Source organism: Mchenga conophoros, linkage group LG7, assembly GCF_057382185.1.
Source record: "Mchenga conophoros isolate Kocher_MC1m ecotype Shallow Benthic linkage group LG7, M_conophoros_male_GT1.1, whole genome shotgun sequence".
Lineage (NCBI taxonomy): Eukaryota > Metazoa > Chordata > Actinopteri > Cichliformes > Cichlidae > Mchenga > Mchenga conophoros.
In genome coordinates, this window is record NC_140532.1 from 26,844,397 (window position 1) to 26,855,087 (window position 10,691).

Genomic DNA, 10,691 nt, shown 5'->3' on the forward strand with positions numbered 1-10,691 from the left:
TTTTCTGTGGACTGAACATGCATTTATTGATAATGTTTGTATGCGGACATGTGAACATATTATCGCAAGTCAGTGCAAAAACCATTTGGAAAGAGAAGATCAACATGTCATCTCAACAGCTGGTGAAGAACAGGGAAGAGAGTGCTGACTGGTCTTCATGTGAGCGTTTGGTCTTCCACCTCATCTTCTATTCCTTCTTCTTGTAGTCCTCCAGGTGAGCCAGTACCCAGCCAGAGGGACCCAAGATGGCCACAAAAAGGGCCGTCATAGCGATTACCTGCTCCTGAGGGGTACACAAAACCACACCGACAGTTATTACAGCTTTGCTTTTTTAGGTTTTGAATGTTTGTTTACACCTCCGTTTTACTTCATTGATTAAAAAAGAAGAGGAAAAAGGAAGTGTTAAAAAAGAATTGCAGACTTAGTTTAAGTAGTTACTTAGAGTTAATAAAATAGAAACACTTGACTCAAAATCACACAGAAATCCCAGTCATTAATTATATTTACCAGTGCCTCCTTGTGTTGGTTATGTTAAAAAAAATGTGACCAATTTGACAAAAACTAAAGACATAAATTGTAAGAGTCTTTTTGGAAAGTCTATTTGTTATTTCTATTTCAGGTATTTATTGTTTCACACTTAGCTTTAGCCTTTTGCCCAGGCTCAAATCATATCACTTGGCAGCATAAACACGATCACTGTCTAATCCCCCTAAAAATGAATTGTAATGTGGTATTAAGAGGAAATATATTTGCTGTAGAAAAGTATCAGTTCCATCCGTCCACAAGAGCTAAAACACATCTAATATATCTAAATATGTGAAAACGTTGTTGTTCTACATGTTGTGAGGTATCAACATAGTTGTCCCTCGCGTGGCCTTATCCACGGGCAGTGTTTAACTATGCAACCATTGCCCCAGTTAATGATTAAGCCCTTCCTGGAGACGAAATGAAACCAAACATTTCATTGTCAATAACTTCATGCTTATTGTGTCGCTGCGACATTAAAAGCGTCACAGTGAGCTGAAATAGGCTGTTCTTCCCTAAATGCAGTTATTTCTTTATGTATTGTGTGCTTTTCTGAAAAGCATGCTTCTCTGTGTCTGACCTTTCCTGCATCAAGGTTAGTCACCCGTTCAGCGCGGCTGCGAGTGTTTCTGCCGCTACTGCTGTTAGACAACTTTATCAAACTTATGTCTAAATGTGGAAAAATACCAAAACGCTTGTTCGGCTTCACTTTCATTTATTAAACGACCGTGCGCGGTCTTCAAATGTAGTGCGCTGCGCACTAGGCCCACATATTCGCAGCTGTCACAGGTCTACGTGTTGGAATTAGGCGGAATAATGGCGAGATAGTGGCGCACTTATCAAAGTCTTAAAAATAAACTGGACTTGCAAGTCACCGTGAAACAATGGCGCGAGGAAACGAAAGATATCCTACATTTGCTATTTTTAATTATTCGATATTTTATATACAATATTCAGTAAATAAGCAAAAGAAATTTCTTATTTGTAAGAGAGAGTTGGTCAAACAGGCAGGTTGCCCATCATATCATGCTAATATGTGTGTATGTGATGCAGAAGAACTGCTATTAAGGTTTAATAAAGCGAAGGAGCGGGCGATGAAGTTGAGCCTGTTGCTATTAATTAAGAACCTCTGCAACTTCAGCCGGGACAAGACCCCTGCTTCAGGCATGTAAAGCTCACAGAACGAATATGAACTCACCCCTGCAGTTACGGTGTGTTTAGCAGGTTTGGTCGTCACATTAGCCACAGAGACCAGCTGAGTCCTCAGCGCGCTCCTGAACAGTCGGGAGACGGTGGGCAGAGGCATAGCGTTGCTTCACTGCTGCCAGAAAGCCTGGAAGAGAGCCTGTACTCTGTACCTGACACTCAGCCTGGTGCAGCTTATCTGAGAGGTATGCGCAGTAGCCGTATGACAGGGAGAGAGCGTGTGCGCGCACGCGAGCCCCCAAGCAGCGTCGAAATTTAATTGGCCGTCTCGCCTCCGGGTTTGAACCGTGACCGATGAGCGCGGGGTCGTGTCTTCGCGTCACCACGCGCAGTGTCGAGGCTGTTTGTGTAGCCGTCCAGGAGACATTACAGTGAAACACAGTTCACAGATTTAAAAAGTTTAGCCTCGTCAACAACGAAATTCACGCTTCAGGTGAAGTCAGAGGTGTGTGTTTGTAGAGGGAGGGAATGTGCAGGAGGAAAGGCACAAGTGCTTTGCTCTCTCTGTAAAGGAGAGCGGGCAAAACGAATAAAACGACAACATCCGGTTTTGATTTCTCTGTTACCCCGTGATAAAAAAAAAGAAAAAAGATCACCTTTCTCTATCGTATCTTTGCATTTATGATACTACATGACACATTCGTGAACTTGAGAGGAAGAAAACCCGGGTTAGGCTCAGAGCGCAGAGCTGAGAGCACAACGGGCCAGGCAGCAGTGCCTGTATAAGGACGTTTGTGTCAAGCATGGAGCGCACACACCGGCTCCATGCTGCTTTTATTTGGAGAAAATGGTCCCCAAAAAGATTTTGAGAAGAAAAAAAATATGATCTGTACATGATCCACATGTGAACAACATCGAGTGTGATTGATTTGAGTACTTACAACTCCGCAGTCCAGTCAACACACATTCATCAAACCATCCTACAAATGTGTATATAAAAACCCAAATAAGTAATAAAGAATGATTATTCACACATATTTACTTCACAAATCTGACCGTTTTCACTTTCAGAGAGCTGCCCGTGACTCTGCAAAGTGTTGGTCACATTCTTTTTTCTCACTTACAAATCGTTCACGAATCGCTCGTACACAGCATGAAGAGACACAGAGATAACGGCACGTGAGCACTTCGGGTTTTGAGACCCTTCACGCGGACAGCAACTTTATTGTCATTGCGCATGCACAGGTACAGGGCAACGAAATGCAGTTTGCATCCATCCAGAAGTGCTTTAGTGATATAGATATATTACAATATATATTAGCAATAATATAGATACACTGTTAACCTTTGCTGTATTTTTCACAGTAAAATACCACAAAATGCCCAGTAACTTACCTGAAAACATTTCTACAGTTAATTACTGTAATTTGCTTTGCATTATGGGTATATTAAGGTTTTTTACATTTACTTACTGTATTTTTTAAAATTGCGGTAGTAGTTATACCTACCGTTAACACATTAGCAGTAGTGCTACTGTATTATGTGATTTGAATGGTTCATCATACTGTTTGTGTATTTTTACTCTTTCAGTGGTTGGTTGCAATAGTGCATTACATTTTAACTCTTTCACTGCCAACCATTTCCAGATTTTCCTCCAACCTATGCCATTTGTCAGTATGATACCAGTGAAAGTATTATGGTTTTGACTTTTTAGGGGACTTGCCTGTGTGTAAGGTTCAAGAATTCTGATCATCTAATCTGCTGCATGCAGTTGTATGCACATGCACAGCTGCTGCAAATGTGTGCTTGCCACTGCGTTGCCAAAGGCGAACTTCAGTCAGTGGAGAATATTGTAATAATTTGGTGGAGGCTTCTCAGTCGAGCAGTAACTGAATTGCTCATTTACATGTACAGAACTCTTCTGGGAACTAGTCAACCCAACTTAGTGAAACACACACTGAATGCATGCTGGCCCCGCCCACCAACCTATCTCTACCAACCACCACTCCATATCCTGACTGACATGACCTGTGATCCAGTGATTGACAGGAGAGGAAAGACAGGCCAACTTTGCTAACTCTTCGTTACGATATGCTCGAGAGGACAAAAGATTTTGCACCTCGTTATTGTTGGACCTCTGTGTGGAAACTGCAAACGGGACGTCATAAGGTAATGCAAAGGACTCTCCTACCTAACATACTCGTTTATTAATTTTTAAGAGCATATATATTTTTTGTGTGTGTGGGGGGGAGGGGGGGCTTAAATTCGGTGTTAGCTTGGTCGAAATAGCACATTAGCTGAATTATTCTGGAAAAAATAGGTTGTGTGTGTTTTTTTCTTTTCTTATTCAAATAAATATTTAGATATATATTTTCCACGGGGAGGGGCGAGGAACACAGGCGCAACGACAGTCTTTGTCTTTTTCCCGCCGAGTGTGGTGCATTGTCCTCCTGCGCTTCTGTTCTATGACTTTTGAGAAGCTGGCCATGCTAACAGTGGGACATTTAGCTTCAGCTAAAGCAGCAGGTAAAAATATACATTTAATGAGAATAATGTAAGACAACTTTTTTTTTTTGGAAATTTAGAGACTGCCTAAACAATCTTATCCAGTTTTGAGCTTGCTCATGTAGGTTAGCCTGCTTTATTTAATTTTGTGTGAGCTGCAGTGCACAACATTAAAAAGTTAATATAACGTTAGGTTGGTGGCGCGAGGAACTCCAACCTAAGTTTAATATTTATTATTTTTTTAAGTGGGAAGGGGAGCATGTTTTTTTTCCTTTAATACAACGTCTTCCAGGGTCTTTTTCATATGAAAACCATGTAACGTCTGTGTTAGGTTGGTCAAAAGGGAATTAGTTGAATTATTCTGGAAAAGATGGGTTGTGTGTTTTTTTTCTTTTTTTTACTTATGTAAATATATTTTTCAAGGGTTAAATAAATGCAACATTAAATTAACAGTTGTCTCTCTGTCTTTTCCCGCCCAGTGTGGTGCATTGCTGTCCTCCTGCCCTTGCTGGCCGCGCTGACAGTGTGATGTAGCCTCAGTTCTTTGACAGACAAGACAAAACAGCAGGTAAAAAGACATATTTAGTGAGAATAAAGGTAGACAACATTTTTTTGGAAATTCAAATTCAGACACATGCAGCCATGTACAGGTGTAAATTTTGTGGTGTTTTTTGTTCAGAATTAAGACAATTTTGTTATCATACGAAGAAACATCAGCACACAGCTAATTATCGATTCACATGTGGAATAGAGCAATGTCCTTCTTCCTATCGAACATTTTCTGCATTCAGATCCCATATGCACAGGAACCACCGCTATCGCAGGGCTCAGACTAAACACACCCATTTTAAAGGAAATCTTGCTTGTGGAGTTGAGGCATGTTTCTATGTGGCAGAGAATTTTTCAGCATTATGCACTCATTTGAGATTTCATATTAAAGATGGCAAGAAAGTTGTCTGTCCTTATGATGACTGCCACAAACATTTCAGAGTGCGCTCATCTTTTGCCACACATTTATCCAGGAAACATAAGCCGGTGATAACAACTCAGGTGTCAACTCTCCCCGAAAATATAGACTGTACTCAGCCTTCTGAGGAGACTCTGACTCCAACTCCATGTGATCATCTAGAGGAGTGTGATAATCAACAAGAGACATTTTTACATAATTTGGCTCTTTTCTACCTGAAAATGCAAGCCAAGATGCTGTTGCCAGCGAGCACAATACAATGTATTCTTGATGGATTTCTGCATGTCCATAGCACTTCTATGGCAGATGTTTTTGACAAGTTGAAGGGCAAGCTTTCTGAGCTAGACATACCACAAACTGAGATAGAAATGATTATTCAAAATCTCTCTAAAGAGGATGTCTTCACAATATACAACAAAGGAATACTCAGATCTGACAAAACAAGGAGAACATTTTACAAGCAGTATTTTGACTATGTTGAACCCACCCAGATTTATCTGGGAAGTGATGCTGCTGGAAAGGAATGCTTTTGCCAGTACATTTCCATCAAAGAGACATTAAAATCACTCCTTAGACAGTCAAGTGTTAAAGAGCAATATCACCAATCCAAAAATCATACCTCTTCCAACATGGTTGTAGAGGATGTGGCAGATGGAAGAAATGTGAAAGAAAATGCTCTGTTAAAAGACAATCCTTCTTCATTGTCCATCATCCTTTACCAGGATGGATTTGAGGTTGTGAATCCTCTTGGGTCAGGGAAGAAAAAACATAAAGTTTTGGGGGTTTACATGAGTCTTGGTGAGGTCCAGCCACACAATCGCTCTTCAGTTGATCCCATGCAGTTGGTGATGCTGTGCAGAGAAAGGGACTTCAAGACATTTGGTCAGGAGAAAGTTTTCTCAAGTATTATCACAGACCTTAAAGATCTAGAAGATACAGGGATTGAGACAGATGATGGAAATACCCTCAAAGCGGCCTTGATTTCCATTTGTGGAGATAATCTTGGTTCACACTGCTTAGGTGGTTTCACTGAAAACTTCAGTTGTAGTACGCATTTTTGTAGATACTGCTTGATTGAAAGGACAGACTTTGAAAAGACACCACTAAAGCTTGGTCCAAAAAGAACCATCACTGGTCACAAGGAGAGTGTACAACAGCTATCCACCACTGACCAAGACATGGTACAGGGGGTAAAGTTTGACTCACCTTTCAATTCTCTGAAATATTTTCATGTCTGTACTGGGCTTCCCCCATGTTTGGGTCATGATTTATTTGAAGGTGTAGTCTCTAATGACTTGGCATTGTACATCAGTCATTTAGTGAAACAGGAAAAGCATTTCACTTATGCACAACTAAACAGGTCGATCACACAGTTTAAATACTCAGGGAATGATAGTCTCAGTAAACCATGTGAGGTTAAGGAGTGTGGCAAAAAACTTTCTGGTTCTGCAGCACAGAACTGGTGTCTGTTGCGACTGTTGCCATTGTTGGTTGGTGACAGGATAAAAAATCCTGAGGACAGTCAGGTCTGGCAACTGTATCTACAGCTCAAGGAAATGGTTGAGCTCATATGTGCTCCCAAGATCCATCATGACCAGATTGCATACCTTAAGATAATAACAGAGGAGTATGTTCATTCAAGACACACAATTTTCCCTAATCACCCACTCAAGCCCAAGCATCACTATTTACTGCACTATAGTGACCTCTTTTTGCACTTTGGGCCTCTTATTCGCTTGTGGACTCTCCGGTTCGAGAGTAAGCATTCGTATTTCAAGGAATGCGCCCGGAAACTGCACAACTTTGTTCACCTTTGTAAAACACTGGCAGAAAGGCACCAGCTGCTTCAGGCGTACCTCAGCAGTGGACCATTGTTTGCTCCAGCAGTTCAAGCAGTTGGTGAAACTAGTGAATATGATGAGCAGTTGTACAATGGTCTAATTCAGGAGTCTGTCAGGACAGCTGGCTTGATGAAAGAAACAACGTCAGAGGTATCAGCAGTAGTTTACAAAGGAACAAAATATTGCAAAGGGCTTGTTGTTGCTATGGGTCATGATGAATGTGGCCACATCTTTGGAAAAATCTCAGTGATCCTCATCAGTCACAAACAAGTACACTTTGTTTTGGACATCCTTCAATCTGTGATACTGATCAACCTTGGACTTCACTGTCTACACAATTCTGAAAAAAGATTCATATGTGTTCAAGCAGACAGTTTGTTTGATTACTACCCTCTGCCAGTGTATATCGCTTCAGGTTTAACCGTTGTATCTTTGCATCATTCAATATCATCCTCTTAATTCATTGCAGATATGGACAGTGGCAGCCTACATCATGAAATTAACCTGGCATTACCTGACCTGCATGAAGAGACAAAGAGGGCAGTTATTGAGCACCTGACAGACATTATTGGTGTTAGAAACAGAGAAGATCTCCTGTTTGTTGAGCCTGATGATATCAAGCCTTTCTTGACACCAATTCAAAGTCGAAGACTTGTTCAAGTATTCAGAAAAGGTGAGAATGCATTAATGTCATAAATGGTTGCAGTCCTATCTTGAAAATAGTTGTAAATTAGTTATTTTGAGAGTTATTTTGAAATTGTTATAGCTTTCAAAACTAAAACTAGCTTTCATTGCCATTGGTATTATTTCTCCAACACTCTTGCTTTTGTGTCTTATATAAGAGTATTACTCAATAAATACTCCAAAAAACCCATCTGTACATAGTTAATGTGGAATTGTTCTGCTGTGTTTATGTGTGTGTGTGAATATCGACGACCAAGTGGAGTCTGGCTCTTCAAACAACCCAAAGGAACCTGAAACCACCTGCTCAACAACTGTGCAAATGCCACTACAGGGTAATTCACTCTGTTCTGCACAAGCATCAGGTCAACTCCCTTCCACACAACCAAATGTAAGCAACACCTCCTGGATCAGCAATTTTTCAGTTCCCTGGGAGAAGATGCCAACAAGACTTTCACAGGCCTTGGCAACTGGTGGAATGGCTCACCCAGAAGACAGGAGAATAATGATTAGGACTGTTGTAGAAGGAATGCGAGTACACTGCCCCAACCCTAACAGAGCTGCTTGTGGGAGGTAGCTAGAGCTATTGTATCTAAGTATCCCGCTACTTTTGCAGATAAGACTGCAGAAGGTGAGCAATTAGGCTGTGGTTATTATTCCCTACTCAAACAGCTTAAAACAAGAGTTGAACATGTAAATAGAGACAATGTCAGCAGCAGAATCCGGCAGCCAAGGAAAAGGTCTACCAGGGAAAACAATGAGGGTGATGTTGCCATCAAAAGGGGGAGATCTGAACTTGATAGCTATGGTTGCATCAACTGGCAACCCACAACCCTACCAGAAGGAGAAACGAGTGAAACTTTGGAGACAAAAAGACAGACTATGTCAACTGTCTTCAGATCAGCAGGTCCTCAAGCAATTGAAACAACAGATGTAAATACTTATATGTCTTTGACTTATATTTACCAGAGGCACATGCTTAATTCTTGGCCTGCCCCCACCTTATGTGAGGTTCAAGAGCATTGGCCATTTCTTTTTACTAAAAGAGGCCTCTGCACTCACTTCCACACACTCACAGATATTGAGGTAGAGACACGTCTCAGTGAAGCCCTTCTTACGAAAGGAAGGAGAATTTTGAACTTCTTTCAAAGCCAGAGACTTCAGTGGAACAAGGAGATTGAACATCTGCTACGTGAGTGCGACAGTGCAAAGCTGAACCACAACCAGATCGCCACAGCAGCCATCCTCCTTCTGATGAAGTACTTCCAAGAAAAAGAGGACTCAATCTTCATCTTGGCTGACGTAATTATATTTAAAATTTTACACATGCACTCTCAATACTGTCAACATAAACAAAGGAAAATATTTCAATGATTTTGGGTATCATCATTCAAATCAGTTCATTTTGTGTTTTAAAGGCTTTTTCCACCAAGATGTCTGTTGAGAGAGAGATGACCTTACCCATCACACCAAGGGTAATAGCGCTTGGTAAGTAAATAGTTTCAATCCTGTTGTAATATTTTTGTAAAAAATCTATGTAATTATTGTGGTATTTGTACCCACAACAACTTACTTAACAGGGGTTTGTCTGTTTTATATTGTATAAAAATAGAATACACACAGTTTGCTGCTGTTTCTCTTATTATTTATTATACACAATGACCAACAGGAAAAAACAGCCTAACACTTCAGCACAGGCCAAAATGCAAAGACATAAGGCAGTTTTTTCCTGTAATTGATCATAATTTTCATTAGATAATAAATAATAAGAGAAATAGCAGCAAACCGTGTGTATTCTATTTTTGTACAGTGTGAGGCCTGCTATCCAGCATTCTTGTGGAAACCTTATTTGTAAGGGTGAGCACATTGTCTTATTGGACTCTTGTCTGTTTTTAGGGAATAATTTCATGTCTGCAAGCCGCTGGATGATCAGTTTGGAGGGCAAGGTATTTTATGAGCCTGAGCAGATGCATGACTTTGCCAGCACCCTTGCTGTCTTCTTTGCGTCATACTACGTTTTCAACCTTGAGTATCAGGAGTCAGCGTCCATCACACTGGAGATGATACAGAGGTAAATACTTTACACCATTTAAGAATGAAATATATGTGATAGCTTGACTACAGTTGCAGAAACATATAGGTGATTGCTGTAACGTATGTTTTAATTTTGAAATTAAAGCAGCCTTTTTTCTGTTAAAAGGTTCTTTGTGAGGATCAATCCAGACATGGGAACAAAATGCCCTGCAAAACTTGGTACAAGCCGCAAGACAGGTCGTGTCGTAAAGAGGAAAGTTACAAGCATCTGCCCTCGGATCACCACCTTCCTCCAGCGGCTCTCTGAGTTTGAATGGAGGACTTCCAACTAGGTAAGAACAGAGATGATAATATCTTTTACATAGCTGATAATTATATACATACTGTACACACATCCATACAACAGTATGAATGATCTCAGACAGATGTGAACAAGTGAATAACCTGAGCAAACATGAATATTGATTATGTGTCTTTGACAGGTGGTGATGTAGACTACGCTGAACCCGACCATCCTGGTAACGGAAATCTAAATCCCATGTCACATTCTATTTCCTGGGACCCACTGATAATTATTACATTTTGTAAATGAGTTTTGTTTTACAATTGTAATAGTTTATTTAATGTTCATGCTGGTGGGTTTGTCCTGTTTTTAGTGGAATGAAAAACTGTTTTCCTTAAAAAAATCAGACACAGAAAGGTGAAGGACTGTGTAGTTTTCATGTACGCTTCTATTTATTTTGGTTATTGGCATTGTTTTTATTCAGCTGAAAAATGTTTTTCTTGTTAAAAAAAATATCAACAATAAATGTTGGTTTAATTCACTATTCTGAGACTACTTTATTGAATTATATTGTTTTTTGTAAATGTTCTTATATTGAATATGAATGTTAATATTATTTTATATGCTGTAAAACACAATTACAGTCTAAACAAATTATACTGTACACAATTACAGTGTTATACCATAAACCACATTTGCAGTACAGTGA

At 40.1% G+C, this 10,691-nt stretch overlaps 2 protein-coding genes across 3 annotated transcripts; one reads left to right on the plus strand and one right to left on the minus strand.

The window, feature by feature from the left end:
• cox8b (cytochrome c oxidase subunit 8B) lies at nucleotides 1–1,937 on the minus strand. The gene is made up of 2 exons (XM_085283173.1): nucleotides 1,724–1,937; nucleotides 1–283 (listed from the first exon to the last, which is right to left on the minus strand). The coding sequence occupies exons 1-2, from the start codon at nucleotides 1,829–1,831 to the stop codon at nucleotides 188–190; spliced, it is 204 nt and encodes a 67-aa protein (XP_085139299.1). The 5' UTR covers nucleotides 1,832–1,937; the 3' UTR covers nucleotides 1–187.
• A 1,816-nt stretch (nucleotides 1,938–3,753) lies between these two features.
• On the plus strand, nucleotides 3,754–10,462 carry LOC146570248 (uncharacterized). Of its 2 annotated transcripts, XM_085281153.1 has the most exons (7): nucleotides 4,259–4,744; nucleotides 7,454–7,657; nucleotides 7,926–8,967; nucleotides 9,084–9,153; nucleotides 9,562–9,736; nucleotides 9,866–10,031; nucleotides 10,182–10,462. In XM_085281153.1, exons 3-6 carry the CDS (start codon nucleotides 8,548–8,550, stop codon nucleotides 10,029–10,031), a joined length of 831 nt encoding a protein of 276 aa, XP_085137279.1. In that variant the 5' UTR covers nucleotides 4,259–4,744; nucleotides 7,454–7,657; nucleotides 7,926–8,547; the 3' UTR covers nucleotides 10,182–10,462. The 2 variants fall into 2 exon arrangements, with proteins under 2 accessions (XP_085137280.1, XP_085137279.1); XM_085281154.1 differs by lacking the exons at nucleotides 4,259–4,744; nucleotides 7,454–7,657; nucleotides 7,926–8,967 and adding an exon at nucleotides 3,754–3,840.
• Nucleotides 10,463–10,691: the final 229 nt, after the last annotated feature.